Source organism: Capsicum annuum, chromosome 6, assembly GCF_002878395.1.
Source record: "Capsicum annuum cultivar UCD-10X-F1 chromosome 6, UCD10Xv1.1, whole genome shotgun sequence".
Taxonomy (NCBI): Eukaryota; Viridiplantae; Streptophyta; class Magnoliopsida; order Solanales; family Solanaceae; genus Capsicum; species Capsicum annuum.
Genome location: NC_061116.1, coordinates 222,522,687 through 222,550,366, shown reverse-complemented (window position 1 = coordinate 222,550,366; position 27,680 = coordinate 222,522,687). Strand labels below are relative to the sequence as shown.

The window sequence follows — 27,680 nt, the reverse complement described above, 5'->3', positions numbered from 1 at the left end:
TTTTATCTTTATAATCTTTAAACCTTATTTAATAAATAAGGGAGTGGAAGGGATACAATTTAATTGAATAAAGTAAAATACATAGCTGTAATGATTTAAAGAAGAAAATGTATAAAAATAAAATTGTTAAGGGACATTAGCATTTTCTAAATTTGAAACAGAATCTTTATTAGAAATAATTATATAATTATGTATATTAAATTGTAAGTATTCAATTTATTTGTTTTTTGTCTTTTCAATTCTTCACTTAATCACCTAATTTCACATCTAACTATATGTATATTGATCAAATACTTCAACAAATGTTTCACAAGTTGACGGAGAAGTGTTGTAACGTTAAGAATTGATTCGATATTACTTTATAGTTCATATACAACTATCACTTTCAAATCACTTTTATTATGTTGTGTTTGTGTATTGTATATGAATCATGATTTTGTTAATTCAGGTGCTTGGAAGGCTTAAAATAAAAATTCATAGAAAGAATTTAAAGCAATTTTGACGACCACCGTCGAGTATTCATTACAAGTCAATGGCTTGTGCATGGTGTTTGATGACTTGAAAATTTCAAATTTTTCATTGGCCAAATTTTAATGGTAAAAGAAAAATAATTTTTCCTTTAAAGTCTATTCTTTTCTTTATTTTATTTTTCTTGTAAATTTCATAGGCCGTACTATTTTTTTTTTTTCATGCTTTGCAATTTTTTAAAAGAAATTAATTGTATGTCTTTTCTATCTTGAAAAATGTTCTTCGCTCTTTATTTTATTTTTTTTCCTTTTATGGATTATCAAAATAGCTTTATGATATTATTTGTCTATTTGATAAATAAGTATGTGCCGAATTTTTTTCTTTGTATATCAAATACTTTTTGTAGTTTTGTATTTATTGGAGTTGTGCATGACATGCAGTGACGAAAAGTTTAAATTATATATTTATCTATATTTTTTTATATTTCCTTCGTCTAAGCGGAAAGTTATTTCACTAAATATATTTGTACAACTCACAACTTAAGTATATATTATGGAAATTTCATGATTAGATATATTATATTCAAAGAATTATATGAGAGGAATTTCCTCATACCGTATATAAAATGCAACTATTTTTATTTAACTTATATAAAAAAGTTACTTTAAATTATTTTAAAATTATGATAATAAAAAAAGATGGTATTTCACAATAGTGCGAAGGGCGGTAACTTTCCCTAGTGTGATAGTATGAGTAAAATAGAAGAATTTACATTTCATCGTCTATTTAACGTTTCACCCATACAGACAAGCTAAACGGTTACTGAAAAAACCCACCAATAAAGCTACTTCTTCTTCATAGATCCAGTTAACCCCACTTCCATTCACCGCCGTTAACAATTACCGGCAAACACTCGCCGTTAAACTCCATTAACACTTCATTTAAGCCGTCCAAGCCAGAATAATATTCTCTCTTATACTCCTAATTATTACTCTATTTTTTTTTTTTTTTTAATAATTGTAGTGTGCTGCGGTTCAGCTTTCGCGCAGTTCATTTATACTCTAAATTAACGCCATTTTCATTCATATGGAGTCTATGACGTGCTTTTCAGGTCAAATATAGTAGTTGAACATCACAACCAGTTCGCTTGAGCTCATATTTATATATATATTTTTCAATAATCGCAGTGTCCGGACCAGCTTTTTGCACACTGTCTAAATACACGGATATCTGTCACCTCATATTTATAAATTCTTCAAACGTTTTCTTTTTTTCAGTTTTTGTTAATTATTTATTTTCAAATTGTGGATCTTTGAACTATTTGAGCGCAAATGGAAGAAGAAAGAGGAGTGTTAGTGGAAAAGCTGATTAATATAGTGAACGAAATATCAGGCATTTCGGAATTTAGGAGTTCAGTGAAGAAAGAGTATTGCAATCTAGGTAGGAGGTTAAAGTTGTTGATTCCAATGTTCGAAGAGATTCGGGATATCAAAGAACAAATTCCTGAAGAATCGATGAAAGCTTTGGTTTCGTTGAAAGAAGCACTTGAATTGACCAAAGAATTGCTCAAATTTGGTAGTGAAGGGAGCAAGATTTATCTGGTAAGTGCTACCTTTATAGTGCTTTTTTCGATCTTATCTTATTTTGAGAATTGTATTTGATTTGAACAATTTGGTTTATCTGATTCATATTGTTGAGGTCCCGGGTTTAAGCTGCGGAAACAGCCTCTTACAGAGATGTGGGTAAGGTTGTGTACAATAGACCTTTGTGGTCCGGCCCGACCCTTCCCTGAACCCTGTGCATAGTATGAGTTTTAGTGTACTGGTCTGCCCTTTTTTATTGCTGAGCTGAATTAGTTTGGAATCGATATATGTTTAGTCGAATGATTGGAACTGCATAGTTGTAAATTAAATCCAGTATGTAGGAGGGTATATAAAGCTATATGTATGTGTCTAGATGAATAATGGGCATATGAGCATATTCAATCTAACCCAATCAATTTTCAAAAAAGTTCATATCTTTTTATATAATCAAGAACTGAGCTATCTAAATTTAGAAATGGATTATGGATAATTCATCTTGCTTTTGGAACAAGATCATTGCATTGAGGCTTGGTGTGGACACAAGTGTTCTGTCATTAATGGATCTGTATGATTAGTGATCAATGTTATGTTATGTCTAGATGTTTAACCTCTATGTTGCAACTTCTATTCTCTTTGGCATGATTACCATTTTAAAAGATTCTATGGCCTGATAATTTGAATAGTATACCATCCTTGTAATGATTCTTGATCTTGTAACAAACGGAGTCGACAAGAGTCTTAAGACGCTGGACGAGGAGTTCAAATTTTTGGTTAGGATGTGTGCTTTGCTGACTCAGTCCGTGGATTATTGCACACCGAGGTTGTACTATTATTTCTGATCACAATACTTGAGTTCGTGGAGAAATCCACTACCTTTTTGCCACCAGACCTCTTAGAAGTTCTGTTGTTTCCTGGACAATGATTCCATATCATTGTCTACCAGTTAAGTTAATGTTTTTACTGAGGATAACTGCAGCACGAACAAAATTGACATGATAGCCGAAATTTTACTTACTATATGTCTGAACCTTTATTGAACTTTTCTGGTTCATCTACCTCTCCTACTGTCCAAAATGTGTGGAGCTGATGGAGAGAGGGATTAAATGCAAACTGGGGAAAAGGAGCGTAGAATCCATGCACATATTATGAAGCTTTTGGTGTGCTAGGATAATTTTACATTAAATTCTTTGCTGGAAAGAAACTAGTTGCAGTATCATGGTAGGGAAGCTAATATATAGAAGCTGAAGTGAGTTTCAATGCAGGGATTACAAGCTTTTAGATGCTGTTGACCAACTTTGGAGATGAAATGTAGATTCAGTGAATTGGAAGATGTTGAAGTGTGTGACCAACACCAGGAACATAACATACCTAGTGTAATCCCCACAGGTGAGGTCTGGGGAGGGTAGGATGTACGCAGACCTTACCCCTATATTTGTAGGGTAGAGAGGTTGTTAGAGAGAGTATTCTTTTATTTAGTTGATTATGTCTTTAACATGCCACTCATGTGCACGAGGGCCCGATTCTTTTTAATGGACCACGTGGAAATTCTTCTTTTTAAGAATGGGTGGCGGTGAGACTTGACCAAACCATGTAAGGAGACCTTCTTCAATTTATCCTTTAAGTGTGTAGTGTGCTACTTGTACCTTTTCTATCAAGTGTGATCAATTCTGATCTAATCTAATCTTATATGATGCAATCTATTTAGTAACTGCATTTTACTGGCACACATGTTGTGGACAAGTTGGGTTTTAGAGGCCCAGCAGCAGCATCACTGCTCTCTCAACCGTTTGTAGTTTATTTTGGTTAGTACTTAGTATCTCCCTATTGGGGAATTATGTTGTAACTATTTATGGAGTAGCTATTTTCTTTAGGGATGGGACTCTAATGGATTTGGAAGCTATATTTCTGCTCCCTTAAGGTGAACCTTTAGTAGCCTACCTGATCCCATGCTTTTTAGCTCATCAAGACGTCCGAACTCCTCATTTCTTCTCCCTGAAGTGCCGCTTTGACATCTACTAATTCAAGCATTTGCATGGTAAAATGATTCTCACACATAGAGCAAATTTCTATTTCAACAGCAAATAATTCCCTACACCTATGAATGATTAACTTTAGTCGTCATAGAACACTGTATGTTCATTGAAACATCAGGACTATTCAGGCCTACAGAGTAAAGCTCAATCCTAGGAATTTCTCTTTGCAGGTGTTAGAAAGGGAGCAGATAATGAATAAATTTCACGAAGTGACAACCCAGCTAGAACAAGCTTTGGGTGGAGTTCATTATGAAGAGCTTGACATATCTGATGAAGTTAAAGAGCAGGTAAAAGACATCACCTTATGAAGTCTTCATTTGTTGTGGATGGGTACACCTGTTGATGTGTAACTCTTCTTATCCATCTGTGGCTTCGATTTCCAGGTAGAGCTTGTCCTTTCTCAGTTCCAAAGAGCCAAAGGAAGAGTTGATACACCTGATCCTGAACTCCATGAGGATCTATTGTCCCTTTACAGCAATAATAATGCGGCTATAGATCAAGCTGTCCTAAGGCAATTGGTTCAGAAATTACAGCTGACTAGAATATATGATCTTCAACAAGAATCATGTGCTTTGCATGAAATGGTCACTGCTACTGGTGAAGATCCAGAGGAGAGGATAGAGAAGATGTCAGTAATACTGAGGAAAATTAAGGACTTTGTGCTGACTGAGACTCCGGAGATTGATTCTTCTTTGAGGGAGATGTCTTCGACTTGTAGTGGACAAGCATCTATCAATACAACTCATAAGGCCCCAGTAATACCAGATGATTTTCGGTGTCCTATATCCCTGGAACTGATGAAAGATCCTGTCATTGTTTCATCTGGCCAGGTATCATTTTTGGATCTTTATCTTTCTTTTTTGGTTAAAACTTGGCGCATCATTATCCATCTCTTGCTCCCTCAACAACAACAAGAACAACATACCCATTGTATTCCCACAAAGTGGGTTTTGAGGAGGGTAAGATGTATGCAGTCCATACCACTACCTCGAACGAAGTAGAGAGGCTGTTTCCGATAGACCCTGGCTCAGGACAAATAACAGTATTAGAAAAGCATAAAAAACAACAAACAAAGAGGGATAACACAACAATAGAAAATAAAAGAAACAGGACACACACAGAGTAATGCGATACACAATCTATCTTGAAATCTCAAACACCACCAAAACACCACGAACAAGAAACTACAAGACACACGCATAACACTATGGCTACATGCATAGTAGCAAAGAAAGTACACCTTTCCTACTAGCGAGGATGCACTCTTACCCACTAACCCTCTTGCTCCCTCATGACAGCAAAAAACGTTTTAACAGAATCCCTCCGTTCCTCCTATCTTGCATTATTATCTTGCCTTGTGCATGCATCTTGCCTTGTGCATGCATCTATGTTATCCAGATTGTCAAAACCAGGCCTTAATCATTCATTCAAGTGCTACTAATCCCTATCGTTTGGTTCCCTCTTCTTTTTCTTCTTCGGTAAATGGAGTAAATATAGCCGCAATGATCATGGAAGAAAGAACCTATCTACTAGCGATACTCGAATGTGTACTCAGCGGTGGATGCAGCTATTTAGCTGCGGGTTCATCTCCCTGACTCTGAAAATAGTTTATATCACTTTCAAATAGAGAAAAGGGGGAAAAAGGTAGAAAGTAATTCATTTTTTAGTTTAGGTTAAATAGACTGATGTATATGCGGCAAAAGTTCAGACAGATGGGCGGAAGTGTGATTCTTTCTATCCCCTTACTTTCTCGCTCTTATGGAGTTGTATTACTAGGTTATGCAGTTATATTATTGCTACGGTCCTTGCTGATTTATGAGATTATTGATTAAGAAGCTATAAATTATGCCAAAATCTTGATACATGATTTATGTGGCGTCTATGCTAATTCTCTATTTATCCACTGAATATTGAGGATGCACATGCCTTATAGGTCTCAGGGGCATGGAAGATTTGGTCTCATGTTGGTAGGCTAAATATGAACTGTAGTTATCATTTCCATATCGTAGTCTGATGACAATATTAAATGGTTTCCTCCACTGCAGACTTATGAGCGTTCTTCTATTGAGAAGTGGCTGGAAGCAGGGCATAGCACTTGTCCCAAGACACAACAAGTCCTCACAAGCAATGCTATCACGCCAAACTATGTGTTGCGGAGCCTCATAGCACAGTGGTGTGAAGTAAATGGGGTTGAACCACCCAAACGACCAGGTAGTTTACCCAGTAAGTCAGCATCTGTGTGCACGCCTGCTGAGCGCTCAAAGATAGAAATTCTCCTGAGAAAACTCACATCTGGCAGCCCTGAAGATTGTCTCTCAGCCACAGGCGAAATCCGCCTACTTGCTAAGCGCAATGCTGATAATCGTGTTGCAATAGCTGAAGCAGGTGCCATTCCTCTGCTCGTCGACCTTCTTTCCACACCCGATTCTCGTATCCAAGAGCATGCTGTTACAGCACTACTTAACCTCTCTATTTGTGAGGATAACAAACGGAGCATTGTAATATCAGGGGCAGTGCCTGGTATCGTCCATGTGCTTAAGAAGGGGAGCACGGAAGCACGTGAAAATGCAGCGGCCGCGCTATTTAGCCTTTCAGTTATAGATGAAAACAAGGTCATAATTGGTACCTATGGAGCAATACCTCCGCTTGTGACATTATTAAGTGATGGCACCCAGAGAGGAAAGAAAGACGCAGCTACTGCACTTTTCAATCTGTGCATTTATCAAGGGAACAAGGGCAAGGCAGTAAGGGCTGGAGTTGTGCTCACTCTGATGGAGCTGCTTACAGAACCTCAAGGTGGTATGATCGATGAAGCGCTTGCCATTTTAGCGATATTATCTAGTCATCCAGAAGGGAAGACAAACATTGGAGCTGCAGGGGCTGTTCCTGTTCTGGTAAATGTGATAACAAATGGGTCTCCCAGGAACAAAGAAAATGCAGCTGCAGTTCTGGTACACCTCTGCTCCGGGGACCAACATCATCTAGTGGAGGTTCAGGAACTAGGAGTAATGGGACCATTGCTGGATTTAGTACAAAATGGCACCGAGAGGGGCAAACGGAAGGCAATCCAGTTGCTTGAACGAATTAACAGATATGCTGAGCAGCAAAAACAGGCCCAGACAGAATCCGAGGCTCTGATTAATGCTCAACTTCATAACCAGCTTTCACAGTCGCCTCCCTCATCGGCAAATGCCCTGGACAGCTGAATAAATAACAACGACTACTATGCTTCAATCCTAAGCAAGTGGGATCAGTTATATTAATCCTCGCTGATCCACATCGCTCCAGTTAAGCTGCTCCTGGACCATATGCTTTTCTTTTCTCTTATTATGTTTTGCTTTGCTTGGTTTGTTATAGCATTGATTATAGAAGCGGGTTTTAGATATGTGGGAGAAAGGTGGAAGATCACCTTATACCTCCATTGTTCATTTGTTTTCTGGGTTGAGGTGGTGTATACTCCCATGAGAAAAAAGGCCGATGATTGAGGGGAAAAACTGAGAAAACACGAACTGCTTTGACAATATTGAATGTCAAATGTACCATTACAACACATGTACAAGTGAAAATCTTCCTCAGTTTTTATAGAAGGAGATGCTTTTCTACTAGTATTTTTCTTGATCAGTCAACTTCTTGATAGAATAAAAAATTATCAGTATTTTCTTTCTTCTATTGTCAAAACTGAAAGCAAATACATCGTGTTTTGTTGCTCAACTTGATATCTTGGAAACGGAATCAGTTCACAATAATTGGAAATCCACTTTAGCAGATTGTTACTTGCTTTATGAACCTGTACCACATTCAACTGGAAACAGTTAAAATTCAAAATTCTCGAAATCAGTTTTAAGCCAAGGCAAGAACTTGGTGAGGTGATTAGACGGGATGTGATACAATTTCAGCTTAGTGAGAACATGATCTTAGATTGAAAGGTATAAAGGTCGAGGACTAGGGTAGAAGGATATTGTCCCACTTTATGTGGGAGAGAGGGGGCTAGCCGCCTCCTCCCAGTTTCTCGGTTTCAGTAGTATTATTTAGTAATCGCGTATTCTCTAATTCTTCGATGTCAACAATGTGTTCAAGACATAATTATATTTGTAAAATAACATCATTTTAATACTCTAGCATTCATAGTCAAGAATGATCAAACAAAAATAAAACATCAAAGTCAAGATTTGAGTCTTACCAAAGCCTTTCATAAAAAAAAATTATTCACACGTGATGCAACCTGTTAAAGATATTAGATATGACTAATACATAGGCACACAGTTTAATGCAATGTAGAGTGGATATATATGGTTAGTTGGTCACCTGTGGTGAAAGAACACAAAGATCTATCTCAAAAGGCACACAACCAATCAGAAAATGCTTGAAAATTCACTTTCAAGGATTCCTAATAATATATCAAATGTGATAATAATGCACAGTATGACCTATTAAAGTGACCAGTAGGACTTACATGTGTTGTGTCTATCGTAAGTGCCATTGCATGTGCAATTATTATAATTTGCTTTTATGTTTTCATATGTACATTTTCATTTTAGTTGATTTCAGACCTCATTCAATCAGTCTATCTATCACTTTGAGTACCATCTTTTATGAACACCGATGCCCACAAAAATTTCAGACCCTCACAAACAGTAAAACGGAAAATAGTCAGGTAAAAAAAGGTTTTCGATTAATTTTGATAAAACAAAAGTTCTTTTGTTAAATTTTAATGTTTCTTAGCAGTAAGTCGATATATGGTAAATTTTACAAACATTATGCTGCAACTTTTATTAATATGATTTGAAGTTTAACTATTGATTTTTTTTTAATTTATTTATTTTCAAATTGGGGACGGGAAAGGAATTACAATGTAGGAAATTGAACTCTCACCAATAAGGTGGGAGTTTAGGTAACTAGTCAACTAAGCTACTAAGATGTTTCCAACCATTGAAAATTTTAGGATATTATTTATGAGCAAAATAAATCATACTAGAATTGACAATAGTGGCATCGCACTCTAGTCTTGCAGTTGTTAGAAAGATAATACGAACGAAAAAAAGGAGCAATTAGGGACATAGGGTACTTATATAAGTTGACAAAATCAATTCAATTAGGACAAAAAAATTATAGTAACTTTCTTTTGCATTTAACATATTGTTACCAATTTCCCTCACCTTATATACAGGTAATTGTCCAGTCCAAAGAAATAGATAGAACAAAAGGGATATTTCTTTTTAGAAAGAAGATGGATAGGATTTTACTTTTTCTTTTTCAACCTTTTTTTTCTTTTTCAACCTTCTCCAGTATTCTGATTTGAACTTCAACCTGAACAATGTGGAGAGTTACTTTACATCTTTATACGGTTGTCGACATTAATACTTACCTCTCGAGCTAACTTTTAGAATTGAGTTAGACACAATTTTATTTTTTTATTATGGTATTAAGTAGTGTCGTCAGGTTGTTCCAGCCTGTTTACCAAATATTAGGCCCGTCTTATAATGTCCATACTCTGAATGTCCAATCCAGGGCATGCTGAGGGTTGTTAAAGTCCCACCTAGGTGATTTAAACAAGTTTTTGAAGTTTTATAAACTCCAATGTCTATTTCTTTATAAAAAAAAATAATTAATAAAAGATATCATAGATTCAAGTTCTTTGTGACGTTAAAAGTTGCTGCTGGAAAGTGTAGTAAATTTTAAAATTAAGAGAAATACAAATGTATAATAATCTCATTCTAATTTGCAAGAAGCTAATAATGTTTGTGATATGTTATTTGTTAATATATATAGTAAAGCTGCTAGAGGACTAGCTTTCCAACTATATATGTCTGCAATATAATTCATGAAAGGGGTAAGCTTTTTTTGCGTGGAATTGCGTAAAAGCCCATATGTCTGTGAAGGGAATTAGATTCTAACACCACCAAATTTTTTTTATTAATTAATTTAGCAGATCCCATCTTCATAATCATGCATTATTATAATAAAATGTTTTTTTTTTCTCTCCAAGCCAGATAATTACGCGTCTGACATACGATTCCTTTGAATTCCAACATGAAATTTTAATTAAATACAGAAAGGTATTAGAAAAGAAAATATAATTTTGATATACATGCACGTTACATGATCTAAATTTGGTACATGCGCAATCTTGTATTAAAAGTGTCGATCGGACGTCGTCAAATGCATGGATTTCATTTCATACATGCCTTCGAATTGTTATATAAACTAGTAGAGTTAATATAACTTTTATGTACCGGTAATATTAAAAGGATCTTTATGATATTATAATTTATAAGATAATTACACGTGATCATCTAAATAAAATTGAATTAATGTTCTGAATATAAGATAGGTTACCAGATACAACAGGTTATACTAGAGTTAATTTCTCTTGAATAACCATCCAAAGTATTATCAGTAAAACTAGTAAGTATTGTATTTTAAATAGATATATTAAGGAGATAGGTTGAGTGGTATTAACTTCTAGGAGGGAAGAAAGAAACTATTGGGAGCTCACTTTCAATCGAGTTCACAGCGAGTTGTGGGTCCCTATATTCGTATTAAAAACATAACATTGAATTCGTAGTCTAATTTTGGATCCCTCTCTATTTGACACATATTCATCTAATTTTAAATCCCTTTCTACTTTAACCAAAAAAAAAATAAAAATAAAAATAAAATCCCTTTCTATTGACATACAAAATGCTGGCTTATTAATTCAGAGGTCGATTCTACTTGACATACAAAAATTGGTTTAATTCAAAATTCATCTTCATTTATCACATAAAATAGGCATTTAGTTTTAAATTCGCTCTACTTGACTTACAAAAATTAAACTAGTCTAAATTCTGAACTTCTTTTTATTTGACATGCAAAATGCTCATTTAACTTTGAATCCCTGTGACACACAAAAATACTCGGTTATTAGTTCTGAATTCAATTATCGGTACCATTAGACATATTTAAACTAGTTTCACTCGAAATCCTCGACATTCGACATACAAAATACTCGTTTGGTTCTGAGTTGAACTCCACTGGACACATAAAGAACTAGTTTAATTATGAATTCCTCTATACTTGACATACAAAAATACTTGCTTAATTCTGAATCAGGCTCTCCTTTAAGACATACATATATAGGAATCTAGTGAAAATGATGTGTTGATGGAAGATCGACTGCGTTGATGTCGTTATATATAGGGGACCCTTGTGCCTTGTTGTCCCCCCATATAGATCCCCACAACACAAGGCACAATCTTTCTTTTCACCCCTTACCTTTTTCCTCAACCAATAACGCGTATATGCATGTTTCTTAGCTTTTACTAATTCCATATAATCAATCACGGTTCACGGTTTTCTCCACTTCCTTAATTGTATATTATCATTGTTTGATCATTTTACTCTTCAGTCATAGCTCTCATGATGGACCACCATGCATTACGCTGGGATCGATAAGATTCTTTCGATTTTAATCGGAGGTTGCTATGGAAATATCAGGACATACATCATGCCGGCCGCATGATGCATTAAGGATAAAAGTGAAATAGTTAAATCAATTTTTTGAAAAGAAAATAAATGCTATATGAAATGGAAAGGAGTTACAACTATGATTAAACATTTAAAATACGACACTTCAAAACTTTTTCCAAAAAAGACATAAAAATGTGCAAAATATGATTTATTTTGTAAATGAAATAGAACCAACTTCTAAGAATAAAATTTGTTCTAAGAATTTAAACGTTTGATTCGGTTTGGGAAAAAATGAAAACAGTGCTTTTTACTGTTCAATTTGATTTGACGACCCAAAATTGAAAGTCTCCTACTAAGAATAAAGTAAGTACATTATATCTTGAACTTGAAGGAATTCAAATTAGACACCTTTCAACGTTAACTGTTAAAATATGATTTCGTTAACTCCTAAGGTCATTTGAGCTAATTACGGCAAGATATTATGTAATCCATTGTTCGTTTCAATTTGTTTATCTTATTTCTTTTTAATCAATATTTTTCCTTAAAAAAATATTTCATTTCTAATTTGACAACTCTTTAATTTCAATATCTCTCATTCAATTAAGACCACAAATATGAAAAACATTTAGTACGCTATACATGATTTTAGTTTATAACTACAGGATTCTTGTTAATCTTCATCTTCAGTCAAATCACAACTATAATATACAGAATGTAATTTGACAAGTAGGATCTCAAAGAGTACACGATATTCAGTACATATAGTATGTAATTTTACAAGTAGGATCTACAAGAGTGGTGTGTATGCAAATTTTACTTCTGCCTTATGAAATTAGAGTTCGTGTTTAGCTAAGTTAAGACAAATAAATTGAAACAAAAAAAAAGTACTCCCCCGTCTCAATTCAATTGTCCTATTTCAACTTGACAATTTAAGAAAGTAAAGAAGATTTTTGAATAATGTGATTTTAAATTAACGATATGTAAAATATATCAAAGTTACTTTTAATTTTATGATATTAAACATGTCATGTAGAAAGTTTAAATTAAAAAGTTGCCACAAAAGAAAAGAGATATTCTTTTTCAAACAAATCAAAAATAAAGGACAAATAAATTAAAACCGTTAAATTTAGGAATATTTCTACAGAGATAGATTTCCTTTTTAATTTGTTTAGTTTATAACACCAATCGGAGATCTCCTTAATTACTGGTGTTGATATGTGTCTTACACTTGCTTTCCTTCAATTACGCAATTTATTTGATCCAATAACTCACGAATCTAGCTGCTCAAACTAAATTAGACTGTTTATTGTTACTTGTTGGTAAGCATATAAACAACTGCTAGAAAATACGTACACTAATTCTGCACATATTTAGACGCTCATTACAAAGCAAAAAAAACAAAAAGCAGTTCGGCGCATTAAAGCTTCCGTTATGCTTAGGGTTTGGGGAACGGTCTCACCACAAGATTGTAGTATACATAGTTTTATCTTGTATTTTTGCTAAAAGCTATTTTCAAGACTTGAACCCGTGACCAACAACTTTAGACACTCATTACAAAGAAGTCCTCAATAATCCTTGCTCCAGTTTGATTAGGCTGATGGAATTACGTTCTAAATTTGGGGTTATTGGGTTGAAAAACAGTTATCCCGGGATAATTAATCCCGGGATTAGTTATCCTCGGATAATTCGGAATTAGTTATTCCACCATGTATATGGAATAACTTATCTCATCACTATGGTGTAAATGGTGAGATAAATAATTCCGATACTAATTAATACTTCAAACCAAACATGGGATAAAATAATACTCCATTTTATTCCGGAAGTATTTATCCCTTATACCTCACACCAAACGATCCTATTACCAAAACCAGAACTTAGCGATATGAGCTTTGATTAACTCATGCAAAACAATTAACAATGGCATTAACCGGATTTTTCGCAGTTATGTTGGCATATACTATTAATTATCACAATTCGATTCGTAACACAATTTAGGGACAATTACCTTATTGAGATTGTATAGAAAATCGAGCCATGATGTTAATCTTTATTCTGCCCACAGTATGGTACTCTTTAATTATGTTTCATTACATATGATATGATGTTGGACTGTGTTTGATTTGATACTAAACCGAAAATATGAAATATGAACTTTTGAAATTTATATTGAAAACATGACATATACATTTGTGTACAATTATTTCCACGTGTATAAAACAGAGAGCCATCCATATTAGTAAACAGATACGTCCATTTCTTGCTGTAACTATTTACAATAGCAACAAAAGAGAAAAATTAACATATCAATAAAGCTGTGTCTTTTATTCAAAAAAAAATGAACCTACGGTCAGAACTGAGAACTTTGAACACTTTTTCTTTAATTTTTTAACTGATGGAGTAATATATTACTTTTGTTTTATGTTTAGTTAATTGTTTAGAAAATAGTAAAGAATTGATATTCTTTACCTCTCCTACAATTCTGGAGGATTATCTAAAAAGCAATTGAAGCTTTCGAAAATTGAATATTTTCTTCTTATATTGCATTTAAATTTTGAACTTTATTGTAGAAATTTCCAATTTCTTGACAACCCTTTTAATTATTACCTACAAAAAGAGTAGAAATATATTGCGACTGCTCTTTATTTATTTGAATAAAGTACTAATATATTTGTCTTCACCACAATTTAATTACCTGGAACCCTATTGAGACTTGAGTAACTATTATTCTACCGCTACTGGAAAGAATATTTACAGTATCAGGTACTCCATATTTATATGTTATAACAGGTAAACTATCCTATTTTAGTTTCTATACCAAATTTAAGTTAATGCATTATATTATATAAGGTTTTAACATGTACGTCAACTTCTTACAATATTGAAGTTACAATCTTGAATATAAGGGAGAATATTTGGTGCACCAAATAATTGTAACTGGTGGTGTAAAGCTTCAGGATCAGAAATTTCACTTTTAGACAAAGGATTACTAGTAAATATCGTTAGAATAATGCAAAATTTTATTTGTACACCATTGATACATACTCTCTTCGTTTAAAAAAGAATGTGCATTCTTTCCTTTTTGACAACTCTTTACTTCTAATTTTTCGCGTGATATATTTATGATTACAAGATTAAAAAGTATTTTGGTGCATTTTAAATATCTTTAGTTTAAAATCATAATATTTAAAAATCTTATTAGTAACTTTTTAAAACTTTATGTCAAGTAAGAAATAGACAAATAAATTTAAAAGGAGGAAGTAAAAGTTAAAACTCAATTAAGATTTACTGTTGAGATGTTTGAGCTTAGAACGTATCTCCAAATTTGATTACTTTTAAGTGTGACATCAAATTGCATGTGGGTTGATTAAAGAAAGCTACCCATAAACTTTTTAGAAGATATAAACAGACAAGAGCAAAAAGCAGAAAAAGAGGAGAAGAAACCTAACTGTTGGTCTAATTACCCCAAGGTACCATAAAAAGTAGTAACATCTCTGAGCTAACAACATTATCTATCCCCAAACAACTTAACCAAATAACAACATAAGTTCCATAAATAAGGTTTAGGGTGAGTAGAACATATGCAAACCTTATTATCTTTACTGTAGAGGTACTGAGGCAAGATGTCGTTTCTCATATACCCTAAAAGCAGTCCGAAATAACTACACAGTAGAAGAAACAACATATCATAATAAAAATAGCAGATAACAACCAAACAAAAACTACAACAAGACAATAGGACAATCGAGGTGTAAGAAACAAAAAATAGTAACAGAAATCAAAGAACAAGAAATTACAAAAACGATACTACAACTACTACTACAAACGAACAGCAAGACAACACCGTGCTTCCTACTTATAACATTCTAGCAAAGGAAAAAAAATAAAGAAAAATGAGGGTCCAAAGAATATCACTATAGATCATTATGTGGAGGTGCAATGATCCATTTGACTGTCCCATTTAGAATTTCAAATACGTAAGAGAGGATCCCACCATAAAAAAGCTACGTACTATAGCTGATATATATAATAGAGTCACTATACTTTCCTTTTTATCACCCACTAATAATATTATGTATGTAGTCCAAAGGATATCAACAAAGAAAGCTTAGATGCGAAGGAATTGAACTTTCCCCCACTCAAATTACAAAACCCTAAATATATAGTAGTAAAAACAAAAAGAGAAGAAAATTAAACTAAATTAAAGTTCTCTATAATATGCTATTGCTAGCTCCCCCTTTTATGTTTTCCCTTCATCTTCTTTCTCTTTTCCTTTCCATTCTTTTTATTGGGGCTATGGTATTCCCTTCCTTTCTTTAGTGTGATTCTCTTCCACCACATATTTCCAAAGAACTCATCAACCTTTTATAAAAGAGATAAAGATCAAAGAGATCAAAGAAAGAAAATCATGGTTTTCTCATCTTTTCCTGTATATCTAGATCATCCCAATTTGCATCAGGTATGGATTTAAATCTTTAATGCTAGCCACTCATACATATCTTCTTCAACCAAAAAGAGAAAAAGAAAAGAAAGAGTATTCATATTCTCTACTAGTCTTGTTCTTGAATATACTAGGGTATTAATTAGATGAGTACTTATATACATAGAGTAATATTTACTTAAGTTCCCTAACTTTACTTCTTCTTTTTCCTCTTCTTGATGTTTTTCAGTTACAACAGCCAGATGGCCATCAACAAGTTGGAAACCCTGGGCTGGAGAATCCCCAACTTACAGCTCTGCAGCCCCCACCTGTTCAGATGGGGGCCAGTCCTGGCTCGATCAGACCAGGTTCTATGGTGGATCGAGCCAGGCTAGCTAAAATTCCACTACCGGAGGCTGGACTAAAGTGTCCAAGGTGTGATTCAACAAATACAAAGTTCTGCTACTTCAATAACTACAACCTTTCACAACCAAGACACTTCTGTAAGACTTGTCGCCGTTACTGGACAAGAGGGGGAGCCTTGAGAAGCGTGCCGGTAGGAGGAGGATGCCGGAGGAACAAGAGAAGCAAAAGCAGTACAAATAACAACAGCTCAAAGACAACTGGAAGTAATGTCAATAGTACTACTACTGCTGATCCGAGACAAATAGGTACTTCAACAAGTGCAAGTCCATCTAGCTGCAACACAGAAATAATTACTGGACGCCATCACTTTCCACACGAGCAATCCCCAGTACAGTTTACTCCACTCATGGCCGCCTTCCAAAACCTAAATCATCACTATGGCGGATTTCAGCCTCCTCCTTTGGTCTCAACACAGGGCGCTGCTACTCTTGGTCATCCTGAAATGGGATTTCAAATAGGTAGTACTACAAATAGTACTAACAATTTGTCTGCTCCTTCAGGAGTATCTGATCATCAGTGGAGATTACCTTCTTTGGCAGCAAACACAAATTTGTACCCTTTTCATCAAGGTGAAGGAATCGAATCATCATCTGGTAATAGTATTGCCCATGATGATCAAGGGTTAAATTCGACGAAACAGTTTTTGGGGACAATGGAAAATAACACTAATCAATATTGGGGTGGAAACGCATGGACAGGGTTTGCTGGACTCAATTCCTCTTCTTCAGCCAGCCATCTCCTTTGATTTGATAATTAAGCTTCATTCATGTAAGTCTATTTGTGTACTTGACTGAAGGATCAAAATGTTGTATGTGTTGTGGGGGTGGGGGTCTAATTAGACATATAGTATACGGGGGGGGGGGGGGGGGGCATATTTAAGTCTTTGTTTCCATGGTAATCACTTGTAATTTTACTGGATGTTCTTTTACTACTAGGTGTGTGAAGTTGTATTGTGAGTTTAATTTGGGTTCTGACATTATAATTAAGCTCTTTCCATGAAATATATATTGTTGTTTAATTGATTGCTGATAGTAGATATAACTCGTTTTAGTTACCATCCCAAGTGATCAGGTCAACCCTAGCCAATTACTATATCTGCCTCATTGTCTCTTTGTTGAATTCAGTGATAATTCTAAGTATTATCACCTGTATGAAGTTGTATATCCCTTGAGTAAAAAGTGTACTACTACATTTATTTTCTTGTGCGATGGAGTTGTATACCTTCATCTATTTCAATTTTCAGTATCTGAAATATACTAATGTTTCTTACTAATGCTCAAGTCTTTCATCATTATATTGACTAATTGCTGTGTTTGTTAGACTTATTCTCCAAAATGAATGTATTTTTTGAAGAATAAGAAATGGCGCAATAACATTTTTAAAAAGTTAACATAGTTGATTATTATTTCTACCCAAATTAATCTCCTTTTTTGTCCGGTATCCACATTATGGGTTCGACTAAATCCGGATTCACACATTACAGGGCCATTTTCGGGGGATGGCGCTCCCTGTAGAATTTTTTTTCTATTTCTAGAGATTAAATTCGAGACCTCTAATTAATGATGGAACTATCCACAGTAACTCATACTGGTTTCTGGAATTAATCTTGTGATCAAGGTTAAGTAATTGTGAGTTCCACTTCAACATGATACGATCTTCCATATAACCATATGTCTTTTTTTTTTTTTTAAGATGTATAATTAAACATGATGGATTCAACTTTTACATATTCATCATTGAACTAATTAATGTAATTCTATAATTATAAACTCAGAATTTAGTATGAACAGTTTGATTCTCCATGGAAATGCTATGGTAGCTATATAGCCTATATATGGTGATATTCTCTTAGGTAGGGTGCTACTTTTGAATATTAGTAGTTGGATTAAATTCTAAAATTTCTGCATGGGTGTTTTATTTGATTGATACAAATGATTATTTTTATATGATAAGAATAGGAATAGAGAGAAGTGAGATTCCTTGTCGGTTGTGAGTGGGATAAGTGGTGCTTGACAAGATTTAGCAACGAACAAAGAAAAAATAAAGAGAGAAATGAAAAAAGCATTAGTCAAAGAAAGAAAACGCCAAAGTTTCCACTAAAAACCATGCAAATATCTACACCCAAAACACAAGAAAAATCCAATCACAGAAAACTCAAAAGAAGGAAAAGGAGGATTCTCTCATAATAATAATCTGAGTGTCATCATCATTTTTTCCGTTAAAAGAGAAGAAGAACAAGAAGAAGAGAATTAATAACATCATTGACATGATATCATCCCCCCCACGTTCGTTCATTCTTTCATGCAGCAAAATTATCTCTAGCTACCTAGGTCAAAGCTCTTTTATTCTTTGTCGTTAGCTTGATTAATATTAAAGTGATAATTTGAAGGAAGTATAATCTTAAGAGTCATAATTACATGAACAGGATAAAAGGCATATTACTTCTTTCTTATCAATTCGTTTGCTAATTTTCACTTGATATGAACAGGGGCGGATTCATGAACTCCTTTGGAAATTATACTATATATTCAAAGCTCTTTGTCCTTAGCTTGAATAATCTTAAAGTGCTAAGACTCATAATTACATGAACAGGATAAAAAACATATTACTTGTTTCTTTTCAATTTGTTTGTTTAATTTTGACTTGATATGAGCAGGGATGAAGCTAACTTGTTCCTACGGGATTCATGAACTCCTTTCAACAGGAAATTATACTAGTATAAATTACTATTTATATATGATTAAGATTAAATTTTAGGTATATATAGTAAATATTGAACCTTTTTCAGTTAACTCGTATGTTTATTTTTTCATATTTTGAACCCCTTAGTAAAAATCTTAACTCTATCACTGCATATATAGTTTAAAAAGGTAAAAAATGACTATTAAATTTAGGTGTCTTAAACTAAAAATATATAGAATTAGAATGTATCAAAATATTAATTAATCTTGTGATCTTAGATTGCTAGAATTAGGAAAGAAGTATTCTTTTTAAACCAATTAAAAAAAAAAAAAATAGATAAATTGAAACGAAGTATGTACTTTCTTGTGAAATATCAAATGGATAGATGGTGGTCTAAAAAGATAAAGGGGAAGTTCAGAGGGAGGAATTTTTTTACTTTTGCAATGGCCAATGCTACATCTCGAGCTACGAGGGTTTTCAATAAAGCGATAAGGCCCCGCATTCGACAGTTAACCCCTTACGCTTAGGTAAAAAAAAAAATATATATAAAGCTGATACTATATAGTATGATCAAAAGCAAAGCTTTAGTTTACCTCAATTCCATCTTTATTATTTTCACGTAGAATCTGATTCAAAATTTTGAATTTGATGAGACTTTATGTTCTTACTTTTGAATTCATTGTAGTTTTGACAATATGAATTCAAAATCTAATATATGTTGACATTCAAAACACTAGATTCAATTGAATTATCCCCTGTCAATTTATGTGTCACACATATGCTTTTTTTTGTCCGTGTCAAAAATAAATGTCATAACTATTTGCTTTGATACAATTTGTGTGATGCTTAAATTTCCAATCCAATTAAAAAAGGGAAGTAATAGACTAGGCTAGTATATTTTTTGTTTTTGCTAATAAGGAATAAGCTAGCTAGCATCTTCGGCTATATATGCAAGGCTCATGTTCCATTCTCAAACGGACACCCAAGAAGGACGATAATGAAACCCTTCAAACGTTGCTCTTCTCTAGGTATTATCAAGTTAGCAGTTGGATACGGCAGATCAAACAGGCCGGGGCAGAGCTGGAGTGTTGGTTATGGGTTCGTCTGATCTAAATTCTTCGAGTACATACGATAAATTATTAATTTAGAACTTCAAATGGTGAGGAGTGGGTTGTTTCAATAGCTAATGTGGGGATTTATGAGTAGATATATATAATATTGGAGTGGAAGCTAAGTAAGAAAATCAAAGGCAACAAAGTAAATGCTAATATATAGGCATGAATTTGTGCTTTTTATGCGACCCACCCTCTGGCCTCTGGGCATGGATAAGCGTGATATGTTTTCTCTTTTTGCTATTCTGTTTCCCCTCATCCACCTTTCGCTTTTTCTACGTACATATATACCCCTGGTCTCTCCAAACTCCAATCCATGGTGCTGAAACACTCGGATTCCTTTCGTTCACTTTTTTCTAACATTTCTACTACTTACTAATTCATTTGGGTGACATATATAGTACATAATCTTTTGTTATTTTTCAAATAATTAATAGGACAGTACTCTAGCCTAATCGTAATAATCATAGCTAAAATAATACTGAACAACTTCGAAATTGGAATTTCAACATTAATCAATTCAACTCCAAGAAGAATTCGTAGAGTTTGAACTTTTATCAATTTCTATTATGTTTGTTTTAGTTTCCGATCTGGTGTTAGTGTATGTCTGCATTGATGCCCGACTAATTCATATTTGAGTCGCATGATGCCCATTAGAGAGAAGTACTCCATAACAGGAATTTTTACCCATCCTTAGGACTCCGAATCGATACTTTTGATTAGGGGTCTACATAGGTCGGGTTGGTTTGGTTTTTATTAAAAAAAATTATACCAATCATGTTGGTTTATTAAAACCATAAACCAAACCAAACCAACATAAAATTAATTTTTTCGGTCTAGGTTTTAGTCGGTTCTTTCGATTTTTTTGAATTTTTTTTATAATCTTTAATTTTTACAATTATATTGTGATTGAAGACTAGATCAAATATGTTTTCACTCATGTGCTAATGAAAAACCACAATTATAAAAAAATGAGGAACGAAAAACTCTCTTCAAACTAAAAAGTAAGATGAAGAGTGAAAAGTTTAGGTTTTAAGTTTATATTGGATTTTGGATCATTTAATTAGCAATTAATGGACAAATAATATTAAAACTTAAAGGCAAATATATATCTATATCTACTTTCAAAATATTGAAAATTACTAAAACTAGCTGAAAAGGTATTTAAAAAATAGATTATAATTAATAATTTATGTATAAAAGGTTAAAATTATAATATATATATATATATATATATATATTGGTTTGATTCGGGTCGGTTTGATTTTTTTTTGGTTAACACCAAATCAAATCAAGAATGATCGATTTTTTTTCTAACGCCAAACCAACCAAATCAAATCATAAGTTGATTTTTTTTCTCGATTTGATTTGGTTCGTCGGTTCAGTTTGACTTGCAGATTTAATCTGTATACCCCTCCTTTTGATTAAGGGAGGAGCAGCAACTGCACCACATCCTATCCTATGGTGGTTTTATCAATCAATTTCAGATTTTGTAAAAAATGTTGGAGGTTGAACCCCGTTGACAACTTCACGAAGAGAAATGGCCTGGGCTTTAAGACTCCAAACTGAGTATGGGCCTCAATACAAACAATTAGTTCTGGACTTCTCTTACAGTTATGATTCTCCCTGAGGCCCAATGGGTTGAATTGCCAAAGAAAGTCTAAATTGATCCAGCAAAGCCTTGCTAGGAATCCGTGGCCTAAAATAGAGAGGAAAAAGTTCCATATTTGCAAAATTAAAAGGATCATTGAAGTTTTTAGTCTAATGCAAAAAAGCCGTTTATTAGTCAAAGTCTAAATTACTTTGTGCTCTTATTAGCCTTCTAATATCTCTAAATGCTATAGTGTTATATGAACTTTCAAGAATTTAACAATTAGAGTGCTTGGTTTTGGAATAATCACAAACTATTATAACAGGATAATTAAAAAATAATGTAACAGATCGGAAAAAGGAAAGGGTTGGAAATAGGACGGACTCGTCTACAACTTTATAATCAAGTTATAGATTGTGATGGATGGTAAGTAATTCTTTATGATTCATAATCTGTGCTTGTATGGTAAAATTTGAGCTCCTATAGTAAAATTATCATTGATAGAGAGTGCTTTAATTAACTCTAAAACTAAAAAATCCCAATAGGAATTCAATTTAATTTGATTAAATCAACCAAAAAAAAAGATTAGTTAAAAATAGAATTGATTTATTTCTAAATGTTTGGCATATTGAAAACAAACTCCTTAGAGATATTATGACGATACAATATTCTCACTCTTTACGATACAATGTCAACAACAAGAACAATTGCATCTTCTAAGTTAATCGAGATACGCAATTAATGCAATTATTATTGTTGTTGTATTCTAAAGTGAAGAAACATATATAAGAGAGAGAAATATAATCAAAGCGATTTTAATCAATATCATTCTATATTTGAAGCTAAATGAATTAGACGTATCATGCCATATAACTTTATTGATATTTTCTTTAATGAATTAGATTTTAATCAATATCATTTTATATTTAAAGCGATATTTCTTCAATTAATCATGACATATGACTTGGTTGATATTTTCTCGAATTTATGCTCCTCGATGTGTAATGAATCGAATATTTGGTGGACTTGCAACAAGGTCCACAAAAAATGTGAGGGGTAGGTCGGTCCAACAGGGATACGTAAGTTAATACCCCGTCTACAGAACTTTCTCGAACCCCATAAAACTCGTTCAAATTATTCCCTCATTGGTCAGATTTGAAAATAAACGAACATTCTAGAACCACAACACCCACGAGAAAACGCCTAACCCAAAACCATATAGATGTATATATATACCCCTCCTCTTCCTTGCTATTTTCACATCTCATTACTCTTCTTTCTTCCTTCACAAAACAAATCTCAATTCTGCTCTCCTTCTTGTGTTTTCTCTCTTCTCAGATCTAATAATAATATACAAAGTAGTTGTCTAAAGCAATAGAATGGCTGGAAAAGGGGAAGGGCCGGCGATCGGAATTGATCTAGGGACTACATACTCTTGTGTTGGTGTTTGGCAACATGATCGTGTCGAGATTATTGCTAATGATCAAGGAAACAGGACGACGCCGTCTTATGTTGGATTTACTGACAGTGAACGACTCATTGGTGATGCTGCAAAGAATCAGGTCGCCATGAATCCGATCAACACTGTTTTCGGTAAGCGTTCGATCTATTTTCCCCATCTAATCCTCGCTTGTATGCATATTTGGTGCTGTTTTTCCTAATATCGTTGTTGATGAGCGGTAAATTTTGTGTGTTTTATGATTTGTTGCGAGATTAAGATTGATGAAAAACGTGATGTGATATTTGTTTAGCTTGGTTTGTTTCCTTGGTTTCTCCAGCTGTATGGACTTTAATCATGTATTTTTCAAGTCTTGTTAATATGCGAATGAGAAAAATTGTAACTTGTATTTGATTTAGCTCAAAGATTATTTAAATTTGACTCTGAAACATGACAAGTAAAACACCTAGGTGTGTGGTCTAGTGGTCCCATGAAGTTGGATGAGCACTATGAGGTTTCAGGTTCAATTCTCAGCAGAGATAAACACTAGTGTTTTTTTCTCATTTGTTTTAGCCTTGGCGGATAGAGTTATCTAGTAACTGTTGCGGGTAGGAGGTGGCAGGCATACTGTGTATTTAGTTGAGTCCAGGGCAAGCTGCCCTGGACACCACCGTTATAAAAAAGAAAAAAACATGACAAGTAAAAAAAGTGGACGCACCTTTACAAAAAGCATGTAGAAAAATGTAATATATGGACACATACTATAATCTGTTTTGTGAATTAGATCAGGGGTAGGAAAGTTGATCTGATCATAGCTCTGTATGTCTGCTATGTTTAGTAGATTAGTTATGCAATGTGACATGAGATGAGAACATCTTTGTTATTAGAAACTAAAACGATGAGACCGATTTGCCTTATACCTCATGAAAATTTGATTGAATGGTGAAGTATCTTGGGGGCGTTTGAATTTAATTTGATTTGTAATGTAGGTTTGGTCACTAGTGTGACCGACATTGATTCTTATTGGTGATGTTGAATTGTATGTTTTTGGTGATGTTGTAAGTAGTAACTAGATGACTAAGAATCTAGTCGCGTTACTTACTTTCCGAACAAACTTCGATAGGAAAATATACTATTTATACCTTATTAAAATTATTTTTTATGTAGTTATAACTGGTGTTGAACCCCTTCGACTTAGCTTTCTTTAAATATTGAACTCCCTTACTTGAAATCCTGGTTCTGCCTTCCTACAATGGTTTTGGTCACTAGTACAAATAACGTTGAATAAACATTGGTGATGTTGAATTGTATGTTTTGGCACTGATTTTTGTTTCCTTAGTTGCTTAGAGTACTAGGGATTTTTGGCATTGTTTTAATCTGGAAGGATATCATTGTCAGATGCGTGGTGTATGGCGTAGCCACATTTAGTTTAGGGAGGTCACATTTAGTTTATGCCGTAGCCACAATTAGTTTGTGGAAAGTTATATGATGTATATAAAAAAATTATACGAAATAAAGAGGTCATTAATTGCATTTCATGCCTATATATTAAATTCTTGAACACCCTTAACAGAATTTTTGGCTTGGCCCTTGGGTGTATTTATACGATTGCAGTTTTGTTATCTAGTGTTTATTGTGCTTTCAATTGGCAGATGCAAAGCGGCTTATTGGTAGGAGGTTCAGTGATGCATCTGTAAAGGAAGACATGAAATTGTGGCCTTTTAAGGTTGTTGCTGGACCTGGTGATAAGCCAATGATTGTTGTAAACTACAAGGGTGAAGAGAAGCAGTTTGCTGCTGAAGAAATCTCTTCTATGGTGCTGACAAAGATGAAGGAGATTGCAGAGGCCTTCCTTGGTTCTACTGTGAAAAATGCTGTGGTGACTGTGCCAGCCTACTTCAATGACTCACAACGTCAGGCTACAAAGGATGCTGGGGTTATTTCTGGACTAAATGTCTTGCGTATTATTAATGAACCTACAGCTGCTGCCATTGCCTATGGATTGGACAAAAAGGCTACTAGTGTAGGTGAGAAGAACGTGCTTATATTCGATCTTGGTGGTGGTACTTTTGATGTATCCCTCCTCACTATCGAAGAGGGTATCTTTGAGGTGAAAGCCACAGCAGGAGACACTCACCTTGGAGGTGAGGATTTTGATAACAGAATGGTGAACCACTTTGTCCAGGAATTCAAGAGAAAGCACAAGAAGGATATTAGTGGTAATCCCAGAGCTCTAAGAAGATTAAGGACAGCTTGTGAGAGGGCTAAGAGAACTCTTTCTTCCACTGCTCAGACAACAATTGAAATTGATTCTTTGTATGAGGGAGTTGACTTCTATTCTACCATTACCCGTGCCAGATTTGAGGAGTTGAACATGGATCTCTTCAGGAAGTGTATGGAACCCGTTGAGAAATGTTTAAGGGATGCTAAGATGGACAAGAGCAGCGTTCATGATGTTGTTCTTGTAGGTGGATCAACTAGAATTCCCAAGGTGCAGCAGCTGTTGCAAGACTTCTTCAACGGCAAGGAGCTCTGCAAGAGCATCAACCCAGATGAGGCTGTTGCCTATGGTGCTGCTGTGCAAGCTGCCATTCTCAGTGGAGAAGGTAACGAGAAGGTCCAAGACTTGCTGCTTTTGGATGTTACCCCTCTTTCTCTTGGGTTAGAAACTGCAGGAGGTGTGATGACTGTACTGATTCCAAGGAACACCACAATCCCTACCAAGAAAGAGCAGGTATTCTCCACCTACTCCGACAACCAACCCGGTGTATTGATTCAGGTGTTCGAGGGTGAGAGAGCAAGAACTAGAGACAACAATTTGTTGGGTAAATTTGAGCTTTCTGGTATTCCCCCTGCTCCTCGAGGGGTGCCCCAGATCACGGTTTGCTTTGACATTGATGCAAATGGTATCTTGAACGTCTCTGCTGAGGACAAGACCACTGGACAGAAGAACAAGATCACAATTACCAATGACAAGGGTAGGTTGTCAAAGGAAGAAATTGAGAAGATGGTCCAGGATGCGGAGAAATACAAGGCCGAGGATGAAGAACTCAAGAAGAAGGTGGAGGCCAAAAATTCTCTGGAGAACTACGCCTACAACATGAGGAACACAGTGAAGGACGAGAAAATTGGCTCTAAGCTTAGCCCGGATGACAAGAAAAAGATCGAGGATGCTATTGATCAAGCGATTTCATGGCTAGATAGCAACCAGCTTGCAGAAGTCGATGAGTTCGAGGACAAGATGAAGGAGCTTGAGGGCATCTGTAATCCCATCATAGCAAAGATGTACCAGGGTGCTGGTGGTGAGGCAGGTGTGCCTATGGATGATGATGCTCCACCAGCTGGTGGTAGCAGTGCTGGACCTAAGATTGAGGAGGTTGATTAAGTGGTCGATTAGCAGAGTTTAGTAGATTACTTGGAATTGGTTCTTATTTTTCAAGTTTTATGTTTTGAATTTTATTTAGGTATTTTCCATTATTCTTGGTGTTTTTAAATACCGATTTTAAGTTGGCGGCAATATCTTGCAGTTGGCTGTTTACTTAATACTCTTTTTGAATACTTACTTGAGCTTCAAACAAACAAACGTGCAATGACGAACCTACTAATAAATTGAAAAAAGGTCACTTTTTCAAAATTTTGGGGAAAAATGTAATCAAGACGATGAAACAAACTGTGAGAATGTATGCCTGCTACAATTCAGTAATTTAATCATGCCTAACTCAAAAAAGTAAAACAATGAGTTTTCACGTTGACGTGTCTTTTTCCATCAGCAATCAAGTACCAGGCCATTAATTCGCAATTGTCAAGTCATTTACTTTAGTGTAGTACAAGTTTAGATCATGGACAAATTTCTTGATGTTAACTAACCATTCAATGAGTAATACAATGTTATAAACCAAACGGGAGAAGCCAAGTGGTGGGGCTCCACGCATGTAACGGATTGGCACCTCTCTTGAGTCCAGACCACCACTCTGAGTCAGAGCCTAACGCGTGGAACTCTCAATGAAAGTACCAATATTATACACTAAATTGGAGCTTTGAGTCACGGCCGACGCGTGAAACTCTTAATGAAAGTACCCATGTTATAAACTAAATCGGAGAGTTTAATCCAAAAGACTAGTCTAATAGGTGGGAGAATCCATTTGACTTATAACCCCCTTAACATTTTTCTATTTTTCCAATGTGGGACCAATTGGTTCATAACATACAACAACACCCTCAACACAAGATCAAAGTAATTTTTCAAAGAAGTATGTTTTATTTTTCAGAAATTAAGATGAAACAGAAATGGCCAAGTTCTCCGATTCACGAAGTGTCCTTAAGGAAATAATTTTCCTCAAGTACCTGATGTTGTGAAATTTTCCTCCTAGGATAAAATGGTCAAACAAATCAACTGTAGCGGTACCTCAAATAATTGGAATCTCTTTGAATTCACTCAACGATTTGATTGATCACACGGAATGTTTTGAAGACAAGAA

The 27,680-nt window shown here is 34.5% G+C and overlaps 3 protein-coding genes across 4 annotated transcripts; all 3 read left to right on the top strand.

The window, feature by feature from the left end:
- Positions 1-1,245: 1,245 nt before the first annotated feature.
- On the top strand, positions 1,246-7,689 carry LOC107875542 (U-box domain-containing protein 13). Of its 2 annotated transcripts, XM_047414129.1 has the most exons (5): positions 1,937-2,069; positions 3,314-4,086; positions 4,255-4,371; positions 4,468-4,914; positions 6,130-7,689. In XM_047414129.1, exons 2-5 carry the CDS (start codon positions 4,084-4,086, stop codon positions 7,288-7,290), a joined length of 1,728 nt encoding a protein of 575 aa, XP_047270085.1. In that variant the 5' UTR covers positions 1,937-2,069; positions 3,314-4,083; the 3' UTR covers positions 7,291-7,689. The 2 variants fall into 2 exon arrangements, with proteins under 2 accessions (XP_016577785.2, XP_047270085.1); XM_016722299.2 differs by lacking the exon at positions 3,314-4,086 and having other exon boundaries at positions 1,246-2,069.
- A 7,921-nt stretch (positions 7,690-15,610) lies between these two features.
- Positions 15,611-17,397, top strand: LOC107874622 (dof zinc finger protein DOF3.6). The gene is made up of 2 exons (XM_016721384.2): positions 15,611-15,992; positions 16,204-17,397. The coding sequence occupies exons 1-2, from the start codon at positions 15,942-15,944 to the stop codon at positions 17,122-17,124; spliced, it is 972 nt and encodes a 323-aa protein (XP_016576870.1). The 5' UTR covers positions 15,611-15,941; the 3' UTR covers positions 17,125-17,397.
- Positions 17,398-22,880: 5,483 nt separating this feature from the next.
- Positions 22,881-26,719, top strand: LOC107875543 (heat shock cognate 70 kDa protein 1). The gene is made up of 2 exons (XM_016722300.2): positions 22,881-23,357; positions 24,855-26,719. The coding sequence occupies exons 1-2, from the start codon at positions 23,144-23,146 to the stop codon at positions 26,585-26,587; spliced, it is 1,947 nt and encodes a 648-aa protein (XP_016577786.1). The 5' UTR covers positions 22,881-23,143; the 3' UTR covers positions 26,588-26,719.
- Positions 26,720-27,680: the final 961 nt, after the last annotated feature.